The sequence below is a fragment of the Pseudochaenichthys georgianus genome, unplaced genomic scaffold (genome assembly GCF_902827115.2).
Source record: "Pseudochaenichthys georgianus unplaced genomic scaffold, fPseGeo1.2 scaffold_482_arrow_ctg1, whole genome shotgun sequence".
NCBI lineage: Eukaryota > Metazoa > Chordata > Actinopteri > Perciformes > Channichthyidae > Pseudochaenichthys > Pseudochaenichthys georgianus.
In genome coordinates, this window is record NW_027263046.1 from 38,845 (window position 1) to 61,221 (window position 22,377).

A 22,377-nucleotide genomic window follows, 5' to 3' on the forward strand; every position below is an offset into this window, starting at 1 on the left:
GTGACATGCGCACTGAAGAGACTTGCAATTATTTGCCGTGGACTTCTGCTTTCAGACGTCGTTAATTACTAAGTTATTATCCTATCCGATAATAATCCAATTCCGAGGCAATAATGTAATATAATACAATATCTTCTATATATATATTACATATTTATATAGTTACAACCGGCCCTTTGAGTGCAACCTTTATGCGAATGTGGCCCGCGATGAAATTGAGTTTTAGACTGTAATCTACCTCTGAGGAGAACTCTCCCGCCAGAGACGTCTCCGTGAGACAGGACACTCTAAGCAGATAAAGACACATGACATCAATCTATAAAGACATCAATCTTACCTTTAAATACATATTTACAATACAGCAATACATTATCCAAGTGAACAAACACTAATCTAACACTACATACTAAAATAAAGCTCCAAATAAAAGCATTTCAGGAGGTTTCCCCGACATTCAGCAAGTTAAGACGCCTTTATTAAGAAGTATTTTAACACATTGTTCATTTAACTATGGCACAGTTAATGCATGAACACTCACTTCCTTTGCTTTGGTGTTCTAAACCCTCCACGTGTTCCTGTTGGGAGTCTCTAGGCTCGCTGATATTCAGGGTTTAGACTGTAATCTGACTCTGAGGAGAACTCTCCCGCCACACACAGCCAGAGACGTCTCCGTGAGAAAGGAAGCTCTTTACATGACAAGTATATACTGTATATATTTTCGATTTTATTGGACTTTCTTATATTTAAATACATATTTAGAATACAACAATACATTAAGCAAGCAAACCGACACTAATCTAACACTAAATGCTAAAATAAAGGTCCAAAGAAAAGCATTTCAGGAGGTTTCCCAGACACTAAAATGTCTTTTTAAGGAGTGTTATATTTAAGGGTTTAGACTTTAATCCAACTCGGAGGAGAACTCTCCCGCCACACGCAGCCAGAGACGTCTCCGTGAGACAGGACACTCCTTCAGAAAGCAGATAGAGACACAAACCTTAGCTGTGGAGCGAGCTCTCTGACGCTGGCCTTCTTTCCTTTAGGAGATGCTTCCTCGTCTCCTCTCTCCTCCTCCACTCTGCAGGAAGCGGTAATCCTCTCTAAGCAGCTGAGCAGATAAAAGGATCAGCGGCAACACAAGATGTCACCGGCACCGGCTGCACAAAGGGGCCAACAATCACCATGACAACAACACTACCTGTGCTAAGCAGGGAGAACCAGTATCAAGAAGTACTTTAAAACACATCCGCTTTACATCCACGTGGGTAGCAGACACGTCACTCAGCAAGAAACACACTTCAAATAAAAGTCATTTAATTTGAGTAAAACCTTAAATACACTTAAAGAGGCCCTATTCTGCTTTCTGTGCCCCCCCCCCCCCCCCCCCCCCCCCCCCCGCCTGAAACGCCTCCATTGGACTCCTTTGATTGACTCTTTAAAGTAGAGACACTACATACTGATATACACCTGAACATCAGCAGGAGAGGACTCTTTAAAGTAGAGACACTACATACTGATATACACCTGAACATCAGCAGGAGAGGACTCTTTAAAGTAGAGACACTACATACTGATATACACCTGAACATCAGCAGGAGAGGACTCTTTAAAGTAGAGACACTACATACTGATATACACCTGAACAACAGCAGGAGAGGACTCTTTAAAGTAGAGACACTACATACTGATATACACCTGAACACCAGCAGCAGGAGAGGACTCTTTAAAGTAGAGACACTACATACTGATATACACCTGAACATCAGCAGGAGAGGACTCTTTAAAGTAGAGACACTACATACTGATATACACCTGAACAACAGCAGGAGAGGACTCTTTAAAGTAGAGACACTACATACTGATATACACCTGAACACCAGCAGCAGGAGAGGACTCTTTAAAGTAGAGACACTACATACTGATATACACCTGAACACCAGCAGGAGAGGACTCTTTAAAGTAGAGACACTACATACTGATATACACCTGAACATCAGCAGGAGAGGACTCTTTAAAGTAGAGACACTACATACTGATAGACACCTGAACATCAGCAGCAGGAGAGGACTCTTTAAAGTAGAGACACTACATACTGATATACACCTGAACATCAGCTGGAGAGGACTCTTTAAAGTAGAGACACTACATATTGATATACACCTGAACACCAGCAGGAGAGGACTCTTTAAAGTAGAGACACTACATACTGATATACACCTGAACATCAGCAGGAGAGGACTCTTTAAAGTAGAGACACTACATACTGATCTACACCTGAACATCAGCAGGAGAGGACTCTTTAAAGTAGAGACACTACATACTGATATACACCTGAGCATCAGCAGGAGAGGACTCTTTAAAGTAGAGACACTACACACTGATATACACCTGAGCATCAGCAGGAGAGGACTCTTTAAAGTAGAGACACTACATACTGATATCCACCTGAACATCAGCAGGAGAGGACTCTTTAAAGTACTCATCATATTCCTCAGTGATGAAATGCATGCATGAGTCGTCTGTTTGCCTCTCTGCGTGTCAGTCGGTGTTTCCCGCCCTCCTGTCCAGAGGTCTTCCTCAGAGACATCACATCGTGGTCTTCCTGCTGCTGCGTTCGCCCCTCACTCACCTGGAGCTGCAGGTACGTAATAAGACATAAGACAATAACACTCATTTAAAGAACAATACAAATAGTGCAAGAAGACAGAGAGTAGAAAGGATATATTGTAATAAAGTATATGCAGGAGTTAACTAAATACAAGTCAAATATAAATATATTGGCTCAAGATGTAAAATGAAATGCTCTGCAATAAAACAATACTTATTGTATTTATAGATAAATATGTGAGGTGGTTTTCTTTGGGCGAGATTAGTCTTTATTGGAGATAACAGTGTTGATAGGGGGAGATAGAGGGGACTACGTGGTCGCAGGCCGGATTCGAACCTTGGTCCTCTGCATGGGAACTCAGTCCTGAGTGATTAATTCAATCACGATCACACGTGAATAATTGCATTGTTTTGATATGTGGATGTCGTCTCCTATGGATGATATGTGGATGTTGTGTCTCCTATGGATGATATGTGGATGTCGTCTCCTATGGATGATATGTGGATGTCGTCTCCTATGGATGATATGTGGATGTTGTGTCTCCTATGGATGATATGTGGATGTCGTCTCCTATGGATGATATGTGGATGTTGTGTCTCCTATGGATGATATGTGAATGTCGTCTCCTATGGATGATATGTGGATGTTGTGTCTCCTATGGATGATATGTGGATGTCGTCTCCTATGGATGATATGTGGATGTCGTCTCCTATGGATGATATGTGGATGTCGTCTCCTATGGATGATATGTGAATGTCGTCTCCTATGGATGATATGTGGATGTTGTGTTTGCTATGGATGATATGTGGATGTAGTGTCTGCTATGGATGATATGTGAATGTCGTCTCCTATGGATGATATGTGGATGTCGTCTCCTATGGATGATATGTGGATGTTGTGTCTCCTATGGATGATATGTGGATGTTGTGTCTCCTATGGATGATATGTGGATGTCGTCTCCTATGGATGATATGTGGATGTTGTGTCTCCTATGGATGATATGTGGATGTCGTCTCCTATGGATGATATGTGGATGTCATCTCCTATGGATGATATGTGGATGTTGTGTCTCCTATGGATGATATGTGGATGTCGTCTCCTATGGATGATATGTGGATGTCGTCTCCTATGGATGATATGTGGATGTTGTGTCTCCTATGGATGATATGTGGATGTCGTCTCCTATGGATGATATGTGGATGTCATCTCCTATGGATGATATGTGGATGTCGTCTTCTATGGATGATATGTGGATGTTGTGTCTGCTATGGATGATATGTGGATGTCGTCTCCTATGGATGATATGTGGATGTTGTGTCTCCTATGGATGATATGTGGATGTCGTCTCCTATGGATGATATGTGGATGTCATCTCCTATGGATGATATGTGGATGTCGTCTCCTATGGATGATATGTGGATGTTGTGTCTGCTATGGATGATATGTGGATGTTGTCTCCTATGGATGATATGTGGATGTTGTGTCTCCTATGGATGATATGTGGATGTCGTCTCCTATGGATGATATGTGGATGTCGTCTCCTATGGATGATATGTGGATGTCGTCTCCTATGGATGATATGTGGATGTCGTCTCCTATGGATGATATGTGAATGTCGTCTCCTATGGATGATATGTGGATGTTGTGTTTGCTATGGATGATATGTGGATGTAGTGTCTGCTATGGATGATATGTGAATGTCGTCTCCTATGGATGATATGTGGATGTCGTCTCCTATGGATGATATGTGGATGTTGTGTTTGCTATGGATGATATGTGGATGTAGTGTCTGCTATGGATGATATGTGAATGTCGTCTCCTATGGATGATATGTGGATGTTGTGTCTCCTATGGATGATATGTGGATGTCGTCTCCTATGGATGATATGTGGATGTTGTGTCTCCTATGGATGATATGTGGATGTTGTCTCCTATGGATGATATGTGAATGTCGTCTCCTATGGATGATATGTGGATGTCGTCTCCTATGGATGATATGTGGATGTTGTGTCTCCTATGGATGATATGTGGATGTTGTCTCCTATGGATGATATGTGAATGTCGTCTCCTATGGATGATATGTGGATGTTGTGTTTGCTATGGATGATATGTGGATGTAGTGTCTGCTATGGATGATATGTGGATGTCGTCTCCTATGGATGATATGTGGATGTTGTGTTTGCTATGGATGATATGTGAATGTCGTCTCCTATGGATGATATGTGGATGTTGTGTTTGCTATGGATGATATGTGGATGTAGTGTCTGCTATGGATGATATGTGAATGTCGTCTCCTATGGATGATATGTGGATGTCGTCTCCTATGGATGATATGTGGATGTTGTGTCTCCTATGGATGATATGTGGATGTTGTGTCTCCTATGGATGATTATGTGAATGCTGTGTCTGCTATGGATGATATGTGAATGTCGTCTCCTATGGATGATATGTGGATGTCGTCTCCTATGGATGATATGTGGATGTTGTGTCTCCTATGGATGATATGTGGATGTCGTCTCCTATGGAAGATATGTGGATGTCGTCTCCTATGGATGATATGTGGATGTTGTGTCTCCTATGGATGATATGTGGATGTTGTCTCCTATGGATGATATGTGAATGTCGTCTCCTATGGATGATATGTGGATGTCGTCTCCTATGGATGATATGTGGATGTTGTGTCTCCTATGGATGATATGTGGATGTTGTCTCCTATGGATGATATGTGAATGTCGTCTCCTATGGATGATATGTGGATGTTGTGTTTGCTATGGATGATATGTGGATGTAGTGTCTGCTATGGATGATATGTGGATGTCGTCTCCTATGGATGATATGTGGATGTTGTGTTTGCTATGGATGATATGTGAATGTCGTCTCCTATGGATGATATGTGGATGTTGTGTTTGCTATGGATGATATGTGGATGTAGTGTCTGCTATGGATGATATGTGAATGTCGTCTCCTATGGATGATATGTGGATGTCGTCTCCTATGGATGATATGTGGATGTTGTGTCTCCTATGGATGATATGTGGATGTTGTGTCTCCTATGGATGATTATGTGAATGCTGTGTCTGCTATGGATGATATGTGAATGTCGTCTCCTATGGATGATATGTGGATGTCGTCTCCTATGGATGATATGTGGATGTTGTGTCTCCTATGGATGATATGTGGATGTCGTCTCCTATGGATGATATGTGGATGTCGTCTCCTATGGATGATATGTGGATGTTGTGTCTCCTATGGATGATATGTGGATGTTGTCTCCTATGGATGATATGTGAATGTCGTCTCCTATGGATGATATGTGGATGTCGTCTCCTATGGATGATATGTGGATGTTGTGTCTCCTATGGATGATATGTGGATGTTGTCTCCTATGGATGATATGTGGATGTCGTCTCCTATGGATGATATGTGGATGTTGTGTCTCCTATGGATGATATGTGGATGTCGTCTCCTATGGATGATATGTGGATGTTGTGTTTGCTATCGATGATATGTGGATGTTGTCTCCTATGGATGATATGTGGATGTCATCTCCTATGGATGATATGTGGATGTTGTCTCCTATGGATGATATGTGGATGTCGTCTCCTATGGATGATATGTGGATGTTGTGTCTGCTATGAATGATATGTGGATGTCGTCTCCTATGGATGATATGTGGATGTTGTGTCTGCTATGGATGATATGTGGATGTCGTCTCCTATGGATGATATGTGGATGTCGTCTCCTATGGATGATATGTGGATGTTGTGCCTGCTATGGATGATATGTGGATGTCATCTCCTATGGATGATATGTGGATGTTGTGTCTGCTATGGATAATATGTGGATGTCGTCTTCTATGGATGATATGTGGATGTCGTCTCCTATGGATGATATGTGGATGTTGTGTCTCCTATGGATGATATGTGGATGTCGCCTCCTATGGATGATATGTGGATGTTGTGTCTCCTATGGATGATATGTGGATGTTGTGTCTGCTATGGATGATATGTGGATGTCGTCTTCTATGGATGATATGTGGATGTCGCCTCCTATGGATGATATGTGGATGTTGTGTCTCCTATGGATGATATGTGGATGTTGTGTCTGCTATGGATGATATGTGGATGTCGTCTTCTATGGATGATATGTGGATGTCATCTCCTATGGATGATATGTGGATGTTGTGTCTGCTATGGATGATATGTGGATGTCGTCTTCTATGGATGATATGTGGATGTCGTCTCCTATGGATGATATGTGGATGTTGTGTCTCCTATGGATGATATGTGGATGTCGTCTCCTATGGATGATATGTGGATGTCGTCTTCTATGGATGATATGTGGATGTCATCTCCTATGGATGATATGTGGATGTTGTGTCTGCTATGGATGATATGTGGATGTCATCTCCTATGGATGATATGTGGATGTCGTCTTCTATGGATGATATGTGGATGTTGTGTCTGCTATGGATGATATGTGGATGTCGTCTTCTATGGATGATATGTGGATGTCATCTCCTATGGATGATATGTGGATGTTGTGTCTGCTATGGATGATATGTGGATGTCGTCTTCTATGGATGATATGTGGATGTCGTCTCCTATGGATGATATGTGGATGTTGTGTCTCCTATGGATGATATGTGGATGTCGTCTTCTATGGATGATATGTGGATGTCGTCTTCTATGGATGATATGTGGATGTTGTGTCTCCTATGGATGATATGTGGATGTCGTCTCCTATGGATGATATGTGGATGTTGTGTCTCCTATGGATGATATGTGGATGTCGCCTCCTATGGATGATATGTGGATGTTGTGTCTCCTATGGATGATATGTGGATGTCGTCTTCTATGGATGATATGTGGATGTTGATCTACAGGAAGGTAGGGACGGGTTAAAAAACACCTTTCTTTAGAGTTTTATTTTGAACATTGTAAACCTAGAATTAGAGTTAACCTTTATTGTGCATTTTGAGTTTGGGGTACCTTAGAGATTTAGACACCATAGATACTAAACTCATTATTGACACCAGGGAAGGTTCCATAAAGGGTTAAACATGGACCTGTTCAGCTGGTAATGAAACAAAGGGAGGAGCTGCAGACAGGTGAGGGCGTTAAGGTGAGAGTCGGACGTCAGACTGCCAGACGCCCTTTTACACTTTGACAGAGCAGGAGGACAACAGGGTGAGTGTTAACACCAGGATCTGCTTTTTCACACATTAGTTACTCTGTTATACTGGATGTCCGAACATAATGTGTTCATAAATATATATATTTCCTAGAGTTCTATGAGGACTCTTCAAATGTTATTATTTCTTGGTTTTTGAGCCTTCAGAGTGTGACAGGGGAGCGGCCTGTCTGAAGTCTGACTCATTTAATGTGTTTTAACCAAGTTCATAATAATATGATTGAAACAAGTGTGTGTGTCCGTACACCGTACACCCCAGCACGTGCTCTCCGCTCTGCATCAACCAAACGACTCGCTGCTCCCTCGCTGCGAGGGGGACCCAAGTTCCCATCAGCAGAAACACGTGGGTTTGCTATCCTGGCTCCAAGATGGTGGAACGAGCTCCCATTGAATCAGGACAGCAGAAAGCTCACACACCTTCCAGACTGAAAACTCATCTCTTTCGACTCCACTTCGAGGATAGAACTACTAACAAAGCATTTATATACTAATAAAGGACTGGCTTACCTAAAGCCAGTTGAGTAGCACTTGAAATGTTTTTGCTCTATGAAGCCTGATGTACTTTATGATTCTGTTTTCTTCAAGGTTGTATTTTGTTGGTCGAACGCACTTATTGTACGTCGCTTTGGATAAAAGCCTCAGCTAAATGCAATGTAATGTAATGCAGTCTGCGTGATCTGGGGAGGGGCGGCCCTGCGAGTAAAGTAACGAGTAAAGTAACGAGTAAAGTAACGCGTTTATGTAGAGAGTAACGAATTCAAGTAATATATTACCTTTTTTTTTTAAAGTAATAAGAAATATGTAATATATTACTTTTTTTGAGTAACGACCCCATCTCTGTTTATGATATATTATATAAAACTATTTTTTTTAAAAAATGGTTTCAGTTTCAAAGGCTGATAAAGAGCGTTATTATAACAGCATGGTACGTTGTGCTTCACATAACATGTCAAATAAAACTGTAATAACCTTGAAATATAAATGTAGGCTACTAGAAAGCGCATGAGAGTCACAGCGCACGGACGCAGCGGTTTGAACAGCAGAATCTCCGGTAAGGATTCTTATTGTGTGTGTGTGTGTGTGTGTGTGTGTGTGTGTGTGTGTGTGTGTGTGTGTGTGTGTGTGTGTGTGTGTGTGTGTGTGTGTGTGAGTCCAGTGTTACTGGTTTTTCTGTCAGACTGGAGAAGATGAGTGATTTTAAAGAAGAGGAAGAGGATACATCTCCAGTCTCCTCTCTGTCTCTGAAGAGTGACCGGTCTACAGAGGAACCTCCAGACTTCAGTGATGAACCTAGACCCTCGGACACAAAGTAAGAGTTTCTGCTGTGAACTGAAGAGGATTCAGATTTTATATAACCTTAATCAAACTGTTCTTTAATATCAGGTGTAGGGCTGCCCACGAATAAAGATTATTGTAGTCGCTCCAATATTCGTCATTTCAGGCGATTAGTCGACTAATCTTCGCAGATACCTGTTTAAACCAGAGACTGTCTATGGCACTAACAATTAAGGCTGCCCCCAAATAGTGGATTAATCACTAGTCGACTAATTAAGTCTTAATCGAGCAGTTTTTCATTAGTCGATTAGTTCAAAAAAGAAAGAATTATATGCGTCAGCCGGAAACCCTCAGACTTCATTCAGAGCGGAGCCTGTCATTAAGTTAACTTGGTCGGGCAGGGAATCTAAAGTGTGGATCTTTCTGAGCGTAAAGGACGAGTCCCACAAGGTGACGAGCAGACTACGAGGCAACAAGTCTCCTCCATTTCCGCGCCATCAGAGCACAGCTTCCTGAATGCCGGCTTCTTAACAACACACAGAGCTTCCTTACCCCGCAACGTGAGTTACTTTCTCAGACTGGGAGGAAAACAGCTGCAGTGAGTCAGGCAACAAGTATCAACATGTATAGACCTATAATATATAATCACTCTGACCTCAGAAAACTATAAAGCTTTCATTTCTACACACACACACACACACACACACACACACACACACACACACACACACACACACACACGCACACGCACACGCACACACACACACACACACACACACACACACACACACACACACACACACACACACACACACACACACACACACACACACACACACACACACACACACAATAAGAATCCTTACCGGAGATTCTGCTGTTCAAACCGCTGCGTCCGTGCGCTGTGACTCTCATGCGCTTTCTAGTAGCCTACATTTATATTTCAAGGTTATTACAGTTTTATTTGACATGTTATGTGAAGCACAACGTACCATGCTGTTATAATAACGCTCTTTATCAGCCTTTGAAAATGAAACCATTTATAAAAAAAAATAGTTTTATATAATATATCATAAACAGAGATGGGGTCGTTACTCAAAAAAGGTAATATATTACATATTTCTTATTACTTTAAAAAAAAAAAAGGTAATATATTACTTGAATTCGTTACTCTCTACATAAACGCGTTACTTTACTCGTTACTTTACTCGCAGGGCCGCCACTCCCCAGATCACGCAGACTGCATTACATTACATTGCATTTAGCTGACGCTTTTATCCAAAGCGACTTACAATAAGTGCGTTCGACCAACAAAATACAACCTTGAAGAAAACAGAATCATGAAGTACATCAGGCTTCATAGAGCAAAAACATTTCAAGTGCTACTCAACTGGCTTTAGAGGAGCCAGTCCTTTGTTAGTAGATAAGTGCTCTGTCAATAGTTCTATCGCTCGAAGTGGAGTCGAAAGAGATGAGTTTTCAGTCTGGAAGGTGTGTGAGCTTTCTGCTGTCCTGATTCAATGGGAGCTCATTCCACCATCTTGGAGCCAGGATAGCAAACCCACGTGTTTCTGCTGATGGGAACTTGGGTCCCCCTCGCAGCGAGGGAGCAGCGAGTCGTCTGGCTGATGCAGAGCGTAGAGCACGTGCTGGGGTGTACGGTTAACCATGTCCTGGATGTAGGAAGGGCCAGATCCATTCGCAGCACGGTACGCAAGCACCATTGTCTTGAAGTGGATTCTAGCAGTTACTGGAAGCCAGTGGAGGGAGCGGAGGGAGCGGCGTGGTGTGGGAGAATTTAGGAAGGTTGAAGACCAGACGAGCCGCTGCATGGTGCAGGTGCTTGTTGAGGTTTGACGTGGTGTTTGCAGCAGTGGATAAAAGCTTCTGGCCTGGACACAGTTTGCACCTCACCGTCACATTCCTGGCCTTTCTTCAGACGAACTCAAAATAATGGGCCATGTTTATGCACTGCATGTGGACGCGCAAGTCACACAAAAGTTACGTAAATATAAACCTGCGGCGGAAATCCCTGTTGTCTGTCAAAGGGAGAATCTAGTACGTCTTTATGTTAGTAGGCTAACTGTAGTGTGCTTACTGAATTATAAAAGTAACGCGTTACATTACTCCGTTACCGACAAAAGTATACTAGCCTAATATTATTACAGTAGCTTTGTAACTTTGTAACGCGTTACACCCAACTCTGATCATAAACGTGCGACGGTTATTCGACTAAGCGTCTTTATTGACGACTATTGGTCGACTAGAAAAATCTTAAGTCGAGGGCAGCCCTATGTGCAATATAGTCACTGCTGTACTTATGACTTCATGAAGTCACTCTGAGTGTTGAGGGAGCAGCTACAATGTTAGCATAGTTTTAATCAAACCGGTTCAGAAAACATTTAACATGTGTTTATGCTCGTTAAGTTGGAGACAGACTACAAAGCATTAACTCAGGCTTTTTACAAATCACTATCATGTTGTTATTTCAGCATCCTTTCCATATGTTTATTGTAATTAATTCACAGCAGCTTCTATGTGAATTGTGTTTGTAATGCTATAGTGCACCAGGTTAATACAGCTGTGTGTGTCGAGCAGAGACAGGGAACATAGACCTTTTTAAATATGAAACTAGAATTTCCCCCCTTGTTGTACCTTTGGTGAGAATCAGCTCCTCTAATGTAAAGTGCTGTAAAGGATGTGTTCCTCTCCACAGAGGGAAGAGGAAGAGTCCTGTTCCTGTGGAGGAGCAGCTGTCCAGCTGTGCTCTGTGTCAGGACGTCCTGAAGGATCCAGTCTCTACCAGCTGTGGACACTGGTTCTGCAGACAGTGCATCGCCTCATACTGGGAGCAGAGACCTCCATCAGTAGACCCCTGCTGTCCCCAGTGTCGAGAAAGATGCAGCACCAGAGCTGGCCTGCAGACAGCCAGTCAGACCAGCTCTGTACGAGGTAAGAGGCCGACAGGGTTGTGAGGGTTACTTTGTAAATGTAATCAGTTCCTGAATTCTGAATACTTGGCTCTGAAAGTAATCCGAATACAGTTACAGTTACGTGTCTTAAGAAAGTATTCAGATTACTTTTAGAATACTTTTGGAATACTTTCTTTTTCCATAACAGATGGGTATGTGTTGGTGCACAGGAGACACGCATTTCACTGTTTGAATGGCTTGTCAAGAACTCAAACACGACATCTTGGTGTCATTCTGGACAGCTCTCTCATCTGCACCATAAAACACATCAACCGGACTGCATTCTTTGTACTGTCTTAAACCTTTCCTTAGAACATGTTTGAATTGTAAGGTGTCCTTGGGTGCTTTGAAAGCATACTGAATTATCATTATTATTTATTATCTGAAACGATGTAATAACTTTTAAAACTGTTTCCAGTCACTTGCCCCATGCCTTCAGCAGCAGCAGGCCATTCACTTTGATTTCATCCCGTTATAAAATGTCATCATTTCGACAATAAAGAAATGCTACATAAACGTTATCTTGCACATTTTATCGAACCATCTCCGTTTCTAACTTTCAATATAATTTCAGGGTGCATTCACACCTAATTGTCCGCTTCTCTGGTGCGCACCAGACCACAGTTTGTTACGTTGTTTCATTTTTCAGAAGGTTCGGTTTGCGTTCACACGGCAAAACTCAAACGGACTATAAACTTTAAACACAAGTCATGTGCTCGGAAATGCTGTTCAACCATTGGTCAGACAAAAACGCAAATCCCGGCAATTTCTCCCGGAGCCTCCGCCATGGAGCATCGGCACTTTCGGCAGGTTATTCTCATGCTGCTGTTCATCTGGAGATCAACAGACTCTAGCGGCCCGCGCATATGATTATATAATCAGACAACGTCCGTTAAAAAACATTATAACACAATGAGAGACGTTCTGCAGTAAGGAGGGCGTTTCCCCGACGACGGAGCATTTTTAATTTACACAACACTGTTCAACACTTAATCCTGCTTCACTCATTAACTAAACAACCGTCCGTGGATGTCTTCCGGACTGTGTTCACACCGACCCAAATGAACCGCACCAAGCGTCAGCGTCTGCGAGTTCTCTGGTGACTGCCTGGTGTGTCAGGGCCCTTAGAACCGGCCCATTTGTTGTTAAATATTTATTTAAATGAATGAATCTTTCTCTTGTTAGTCAAGGAATTCAATGTATGATGGTTGGTCCTGCTTTTGTGTTCCATTTTGGTGTAAAATGTAGCCTACATTTAAATAAAAATATAATGATAGTAATGTGAAAGCCTTTACTCTGAAAATGTGTGTCCTGTCCACATTCACCACAAACCCACATTCAGGACTTTGAATTTTAAATAATTTAACTCCTGGATATCTTAACACAAAACAATACGAATAATTGTTATTTATCAAGATCTAGCCATTTATGAAATAGCTTTCTTAACAGCTATGTTTTATTGACGTTCAAGATCATTAAACATGACTTAAATTGTTAGTTTAACCTTAAGAAATGAATTGCACATAATAATTCCCACGGAGCTGTGAGCACTTATAGCACTTGTGACGCTTTTCCACTCATCTTCCAGATGTCGGTTTTCCTCAGTTGAAATCGACCAGCTGTGAAGGTGGGGGCGGGGCTTTTATACGCAAGTAGTGAAAACACTTCCGTAGTCTGCTCGCGTGTATCCTCCCTTTCGTCTCCTCCCACACCCCTCCTCCTTCACCCCTCCTCCTTCACCCCTCCTCGACTCCTCCATGTGCATTTCAGCTATTGGGACGTCCTTCAAAATGGAGTGTCTTGATCGATTTCCGGGTCAAGTCCCGGAGGAGGGGGAGAGAGGAGTCGAGGAGGGGTATTGGGATGAGGCTGCTGCATCTCTCTCTCTCGCTCACAGACATGCTGCAGCACCGTGCACACAGTTCTGCCGGTAATGAATATTACATTTTGTGAGGAAACTTTCCACCAATAATTCCAATAAGTAATCCAAAATGTATTCACTTCAGGTTTACGAAAGTAACTGTTATCAGATTACTTGTTTTTCAAATGTAACGCGAGCTGAATACAGTTACTTGATTTTTGTATGCTGAATAATGTAAATACATATTTGTCAGTCCATTCATTCTGGAATTGGCGATTTTCCAAATCAACTTTACGTTTCTTGGGCTTGGAGAGACACATCTTGAAGCTGTTGTTAACTAAAGTACTTTCTCTGTGGCCCGCGAACCTAGTGTGTAACGTGAGTTTGACTGAGCCAATGACAAGTGCGGACACAGTGCGGGTTTTTTTTTTTTTAATGAGCAGAGCGGGGCAGGCAAAATAATGGATTAAAAATATTTCGAATGAATCGAAAAACCAGCGTTTTCGCCGCATCGTCGGATTTAGTGTGATCAGACATTAGTTTTATTTATGCTATTACACATATGCCATTTCGATTTGCAGGCAACCACTTGTGGGCCAGAAAAAAGTTCTGAAGGGCCTGATTTGGCCCGTGGGCCGCTAGTTGAATAGGCCTGCTCTACACCACCTGTCACAGAGGATGTTCTTCTCCCTTGCAAAGTCCACATAAGTCTGGCCAGAAATGTTCTTCAGGCCGTGGAAACGCTGCCTGTAGGCCTCAGGCACAAGCTCATATGCCCTGAGAACAGCACCTTTCACCAAACTATCCTCGACAGAAAGAGAAGAGCAAGCCTCCTGAGCCTTGCCGACTAGCTTGCACTGTACAAGTATGGCCCACACGTCTTCTGGTCAGCGCAGAGCAGCAGCAATGTGCTCAAATGCACCAAAGAAGTTCTCCACTTCTGACTCACGAAAGACAGGGACCAGCTGAATGTTGCTACCAACATCAAAAGCAGCAGCAGAACCTGACAATGGCTGTGTACCCAAAGAGGTACCAACTGAACCTGTCTTCAGCTCTTGCTGACGCATCCTGAAAGCTGTGTCTGCATCCAACTTTCTGATCTCCAGCTCCCTCCTGAGCTGAAAATCTCGCTCACGCTCCTTCTTCTTCCACTGTAGACGAGCTAACCTCACTTTCAACCTGGCATCTAATTTAGAACCAGTATGAGAGGACTCACTCCACACAAGGGAGGTCATACTAAACACACAAACTAATTGTCAACACTCACACTTAAATAACCTCACTCAACAACAGGCAACATATCTGAGGCTACACAAACATCGACTCTTTGAAATAACAAACTTCCCCAGATCCTGCCTACCACAACTTACCTAACTATCTTCTGGAGCGTGCCGGGCTCGAGGCGATTTTAAAGGCAAACATCAGCGGCCGAAACCCTGAAACGCCTGCCCCCAACAGGGACTACCAGGATGATTGACAGATGTTCTCGCCTCACTCACTCCAGGAGTGGGAGAATGAGACGCAGCGGTGGAAAGGCGTGAAGCAGCTTCTTTGGCCATGGCTCGTGTGCAAACGAGTCCACCCCCAAGGGTGGGTCGTCGCTCAGAGCCATGGAGAACCACAGGGCGCAGTGGCTGTTGCGCCGGCTGGCGAACAGATCCACCTCTGCTGTCCCGAACCGGGCCCAGATCCGCTTCACCACCTCCGGGTGAAGCGCCCCCACTCGCCAGGCAGGGGTCCGCCCCTCGACATGAGGTCGGCCCCCCTGTTTTCCAGACCCGGAATGTGGAGGGCTCTCAGAGATAACACCACCTCTAAAATAAATAAATCCTGATCAAATATAACACCAAGATTCCTTACAGTCTCACTGGAGGCCAAATTAATGCCATCCATAGTTAGTATATCTTTAGATAATTAGTTTCGTAGATTCTTCGGGCCAAGTACAATAACTTCAGTTTTGGTCGTGTTTAACATCAAAAAGTTTAAGGTCATCCACGTTTTTAAGTCCTTGAGGCAGTCTTGAATTTTATTTCTCTTTTCTTCCAATTGATCGCAAAACCCAACTTGGTTAGGTGTATAATCAATTGGGCTGTATAAAACATTGCCCGTTCCCTGGACCTGGCCATAACTATGAGGTCGTCCAGATAAAAGAAAACTCTCATGCCACGGCCGCTTATTCAGGTAGGCCCGCCCAGGGGCCGGCTACATCTAGAAAATCTCAGTGAATGAATGCTTGCATGATAGGATCGAGGGGAGTACCCATAGAGTCCAGTAGAGGGCGGAGCCTGTGAGAGATATAACCTTAATTCACAGCTTTACATTTCTTGTTTTATTTTGTGACTCTCTTCAACTGTCCCTCTTTAGTTTAAATAACTGTTTTTATGTGTTCCAATCAGGCTTTTGACCAAACCACAGCACTGAGACTTCTCTTGTAAAGGTCTTCAATGACAGTGGCAGAACTTCTGTGTTAGTATTATTATCAATCAATCAATCAATGTTTATTTATATAGCCCAATATCACAAATGTTACATTTGTCTCAGTGGTCTTCACAGTGTGTACAGAATATCAGTATGACAATACGACACCCTCTGTCCTTAGACCCTCTGTCCTCAGACCCTCTGTCCTTAGAGCCTCTGTCCTTAGACCCTCACATCGTACAAGGAAAAACTTCCGAAGAAAACCCAGTTTAAAGGGGAAAATGGGAGAAACCTCAGGGAGAGCAGCAGAGGAGGGATCCCTCTCCCAGGACGGACAGACGTGCAATAGATGCCGTGTGTAAATTGAAAAGATAATACATTTGCAACATAGGTAGTCCAGATGTTTGGAAATGCATGTGTGTATTAGATCTCAGTGCTGCGTTTGACACTGTTGACCACAACATATAACTAGATCAACTAGAAAACTGGGTGGGACTGGGAACAGTTCTAAATTGGTTTGAATCCTACTTAAAGGACAGAAAAAACGTTGTTTCTATAGGTAAATACACTTCTGAGTAGACAAATATGACATGTGGGGTACCTCAAGGCTCCATCTTGGGGCCTCTTCTCTTTAACGTCTACATGCTACCACTGGCTCAGATAATGAAAAACAACTAAATAAGTTACCATAGCTATGCAGATGACACTCAAATTCACACAACCATTTCACCAGGAGACTATGCTTCAATTAAAACACTGAGTAAGTGCATTGAACAAATCAATTACTACATCAGTCTACTATCACCTAAAGAATATATCTAGGATTAAAAGACTAATGTCACAGCAGGATTTGGAAAAACTTGTCCATGCTTTTATCTTCAGTAGACTGGACTACTGTAATGGTGTCTTTACAGGTCTCACAAAAAAATCTTTTAGAAAGCTGCAGCTGATTCAGAACGCCGCTGCTCGAGTCCTCACTAACACTAAGAAAGTGGATCACATCACTCCTGCTCTGAAGTCTTTACACTGGCTTCCTGTGTGTCAAAGAATATATTTCTAAATACTGCTGCTGGTTTATAAAGCACTGAATGGTTTAGGCCCAAAATACATTACTGACCTCCTGCTAAATGATGAACCATCCAGATCTCTCAGGTCTTCAGGGACTGGTCAGCTTTCTGTCCCCAGAGTCAGAACTAAACATGGAGAAGCAGCGTTCAGTTATTATCAGTGGCGTTTTCTCCCGGAGGCCAAGGGAAGCCAGGCTCCCCTGTTTTTTCAGATTGTAGTTATAATTTAAATAAATAAATAAAAACACTTTATTACATGGCTTAGTTGAATACTCGATTCTGATTAGTCAATTCAGAACACGTGACACGTTGTTAATACCGAACAGACAGACCGCTGTCAAGGACTTATTGACCGTTGTTAAGGACGCTCATATCTTCAGAAAGAAGTCCGGTCGATTGAACTGTATTTGGGCCTGGGACAAGAAAAACTGCAGAGAAGTTACGGGGCAGAAACCCTCCTTTTTACGCAACGGTCCAGACATAGACATCAAACAGTTACTTTGGCATTAGGGCAGGGATATCTAGATACTTTCCAAGGTCTGACATCATGAATTGTGCTAATTTTAAAGCAAGGAGCGATGTTTTCAAATCTGTAATGAAAAAGCTCCTCAAAAACGCTATCGAAGCAGTTCCTACCGTTGGCTTTTCAAACTGACAAGAGACGCTCTAACTGTTTTTCAAATGTAACAGTTTGAAAAGCAAGCAAACTGTCTGATTGTCTTTAGTTTTCCGCTGTCGTGTGATAGCAACATGGAGGATTTTAACATTCATTTTAATATATTTGGAGAGCACAGTAATTTGGAGGAATGGTTAGTGGCTGATGAGTCCCCAGTGAAGAAAAGAAAAAGGGATATCAAGAGACTTTCCACGGTTTGACATCATGAACTGTGCTACGTTTAAAGCAAGCAACGATGTTTTCACATCTGTTGTAAAGAAGCTCCGCAAAAACGGGAAAGACGTCAGCCAGCACCACCCGCCTATCTCAGCTGCGGATTTGCGGCTGCTCAGGGCTTCACAGGCGCTGTCTGTGGACACAGCCGGCGGACTGGTCCGGAAAGTGTGGATGGATGTCCAACTGCATCTTGCCAGACGAGGCAGAGAGGGAAATCGACATTTGATGCAAAGCTCTTTTATTTTGAAACTTGATGATCACGGATGCGAATACATATCTCTTGCCCATAACGCAGATACCAAAAATCATAAAGATCCAAAAGACACGAATAAAGAGAATGACAGAGGTTTTATTTTCGCCGAGCCTGACAACCAAAATTGCCCCATTGCCAGCTTCAAAAAGTATGTTTCCCTGTGCCCATCTGACGCCAAAGCCTTCTACCTTCACCCACTAAAAAAGGACCAACAGCTTCTCAACGGTGAATCAGTGTGGTATTCACGTGAGCCCATGGGACATAATTTCCTTGGGCAAATGCTACCCACAATAAGCCAGGCAGCCCAGCTTTCAAAGCGCTACACAAACCATAGCCTGAGAAGCACGGCTGTACAACTGCTCTCTCAGGCTGGTCTTGGATCTAAAGAGATCATGTCTGTGACTGGGCACAGGTGCGAGGGCAGCCTGAAGAGTTACTGGGCTCCGACAATAACCGAAAGGGAGAAATGGAGCAACATCCTGTCCTCCAACCCAGGAAATACCACCACATCGGGTCAGTGCCTTTCCATGTTGTCTGTCCTTACACACACATTAGCGGGAGCGATACAACTGTAGCAATATTTTTTACATGGGAATTGTGCTTTCAGATGTGTCATCTGCGAAACCCCCGCAAGGAGAGAGGATCGAGGACAGAAACGTCGATCTGAATATCCCTAAAGATTTCCCATTCACCATGTCACATTGTAGCATTAATGGGAACGTTCAGGTCAATGTTAATTACAACTAAGGCTCAAATGCTAACATGAACAGAGTTAGTTTCTTTCTAAGCAGTTCCTGCCGTTGCAACAGCCTAGTTCAAACATCAACACCAGACAATTTTTCGTAGCGGATGAATGTCATTTTAAATCAGTTAAACTATGTTTTTAATCATTAAAAACATTTTATAAATCAATAAAAGCATTTCAATTAATATTGGGACTCATGTCGTTACTTTGTTGAGAATGTGGCCATGTAATAAGCGTGATCAAGATCAAGATGTCGGGTGTTCTTTTCATTGTTGTTAAGGACGCTCACATCTGCACAAACAAGTCCGTTCGATTTAACTGTATACAGTTTGGCCGAAAAGCAAACTGCATGCAGTTTGCTTTTCTAACTGACAAGACAAGAGCGACAAGAAAACAGCGGAGAAGTAACGGGGCAGAAACCCTCCTTGTTACGCAGCGGTCCAGACATAGACATCAGACGGCGACACATATCCAGTGTGCAGTTCCTTTGGCATCAGGGCAGGATATCTAGATACTTCCCAAGGTTTGACATAATGAATTGTGCTACTTTTAAAGCAAGCAACGATGTTTTCAAATCTGTAATCAAAAAGCTCCTCAAAAACGCTATCGAAGCAGTTCCTGCCGTTGCTACGTTAGTTCAAGCGGTCAGGGCCATGCCAAGGGAAGCCAGCCGCCTCTTGCTTCCCTTCAGAGGCGGCTGGCGATTTGATTGGACACTGCCATCCAATCAAATAACATCAACATCAGTTTTAATACTGTAACTGTCATCACCGCCGTTAGAAATTATCAAGCAAATTAAGCATTATGAAGGGTGGAGATTTGGCGTACGCAATCAAACATAACTTTACTAAACTTCCGCTACAGCAGCAACTAAAAATTAAATCAGATGACAGGTCAATGCCCGCACTCGAGCTGTGTGTACACCAGTCTATGGTGTACACCAGGGGTCGGCAACAGGCGGACCGCGGTCCGGATCCGGACCCAGACGCCGACCTCTACGGACCCGGTGCTATAATCAATACATTAATAGAGGATTTTTCCCGCTTTTTTAACGCTGATATGGGTGACTTGTGTAATTCGTGGAGAATCGAAGAGTTTTCGTTTTGGGGTGGGGGCAGTCCGTCCGTCAGTCTGACTGACGGACAACTTCTCACTTCAAAAAAGAAGAAGAAATCAAGACCGCAAAAATAATTAAACAAGCGAGTACCTGTTTTTCCTGGCCAAGTACAGGTTCCTTGAACACAACACGAGCGTAACGTGTCTTCACGTGGTATATGTCTCGTCTGAAAGGAGTGCTGACAGAGAGCACCGGAACGCCGCTCCAGCTCTTCAAATATTGCAATACCCATAAGGAGCCGTACACATGCCGCAGTGTTTGCGTGGCTGTGTCTTTAGTTGTAAGCACAGTGGCGATCTGTTGTTATTAGCATCTGGTTAGCTAGCTATGCTAACAAATTTAAAGAGCTTTTCTACAACCAGGTGGAAGAGAGCTCTCCTGAGAGGCTCAAATAACCTCAGCTCAGTGAGGTTAAGGCACACCTTGATATGATCATTATAGTTATTAATGAGACTAAATGAAAAACAGGTATAAAATACTATATGACAGTAACAAAAAAGTTGTTAAAAATAACAAGAATAGAGTTTAAAAGGGGTGTGATTTGTAAAATATCCAAAAAGAAAAATCTGCTTACAGTTCTGTTTCATCTGGGTGTTGAGAGATGTATCCATAGATCTCTTAATGTTGCTCTCAAAGTGCACCAGATTGATGCCTTTAACTTCAATATGTAAAAAAAATATATATTCCCGGGGGAGCATGCCCCCGGACCCCCTAGAGGAGGTTAGGTCCCCCCTCCCACTTAAATCATGTTCACATGGATAGGATACTAAATACATTTGCACACATCTTGTGTCCATATCTTTCTGTTTTGGTGGTCATGCCACACCGTGCACATGCATGCATACGAGAGTCATGGTGAGCATCTCTTTTTTCACCATACCTGTGTTTGCATCACTGTAACCAATGAGCACCTGCATGTGTATGAGAATGGCCCTGACACCATTTCAGCCCAGATTTACAAACTCCTGGCAGGACAAGCTCGAGCTCAATTCTCGCACTGAATTAAAAAAAAGTGAGTGAGGGACTGCAATATAAGAGGGAAAGAAAGAGAAACTTTGAAACTGTTAAATTGTTATGATGTGTAAAGACTGATATTGTTCTATAATCGTCTGAAACTGTTAAGTCATGATGTGAAACGGTTAACAAAGACAAATGGAAACTCAAGCTGCTGCTACACTTTATTTTATTTATCTAAAATTAAGCACTTTTAAGATGCACATATTTTCAAAAGCTATTTCATTTATTGTCTCCCGACAGCCCAAGAGGAACATTACACATATCCACAGTATTTAAGTATTGTTAATTGACAATACATATTGTTGTTTATGAATTGTACTTTCTTTATTTGATTGGCAGTCAGTTGTTGATTACATGCAGACGTTGATAAAGCTACAGGTCACTTCAATATATATCACACTAATTCATGAAGCAACTTAGACATTTTTATGTTCCGGACCTTTGCATGGGGACATTTTCTCTAACTGGACCTCGTTGAATTTTAGTTGAAGACCCCTGGTGTACACAGAGGAAAAAGGGAGAGAATCGGACGTTCAATGAGGACAATTATGTCCGCACGGAGTGGCTAACTGGAAGCGCTAAACTTCAGCGTCTATTTTGCTAGCCATGTCTTCTTTTTGACAAGGATTCGTGCTTCCTGAACAATCCTTGGGCAACTTCAGGATTCATCGACCTTGCTAACCTGTCACGGGCAATTGAGAAGCACGGTAAATCCAAAAATCACATAGATTGTGTGATTGTCTGCATACATTAATAAGTAGAATGCTTAAATTAATAAGGAGAGAGTTTCAGCTGGAGAGTGCGTGCGGACCTTTCGGTTAGATAACAGGCGTGTGCAAGTCCTGCATCTGTGTGATACAAATGTGTGTAAAATGATACCGGGCGCTGTAATCACTCATCTGGTTACGTTATTGACCACCCCCCGACCCAAAAAATGGGCTTCCCCTACATTTTCCCCC

General features: G+C 42.7%; 1 protein-coding gene across 2 annotated transcripts in view; it reads left to right on the forward strand.

The window, feature by feature from the left end:
• The first annotated feature begins 8,988 nt into the window (after positions 1-8,988).
• The window catches only part of LOC139433467 (protein NLRC3-like), a 30,598-nt gene continuing 17,209 nt past the window's right edge, over positions 8,989-22,377 (forward strand). Inside the window, exons 1-2 of one of the 2 annotated variants that reach the window (XM_071202492.1) lie at positions 8,989-9,110; positions 11,793-12,028. In XM_071202492.1, the coding sequence (XP_071058593.1) occupies positions 8,989-9,110; positions 11,793-12,028 (358 nt within the window). The remainder of the gene's footprint in view (positions 9,111-11,792; positions 12,029-22,377) is intronic. The other variant, XM_071202493.1, reaches the window with a different exon arrangement.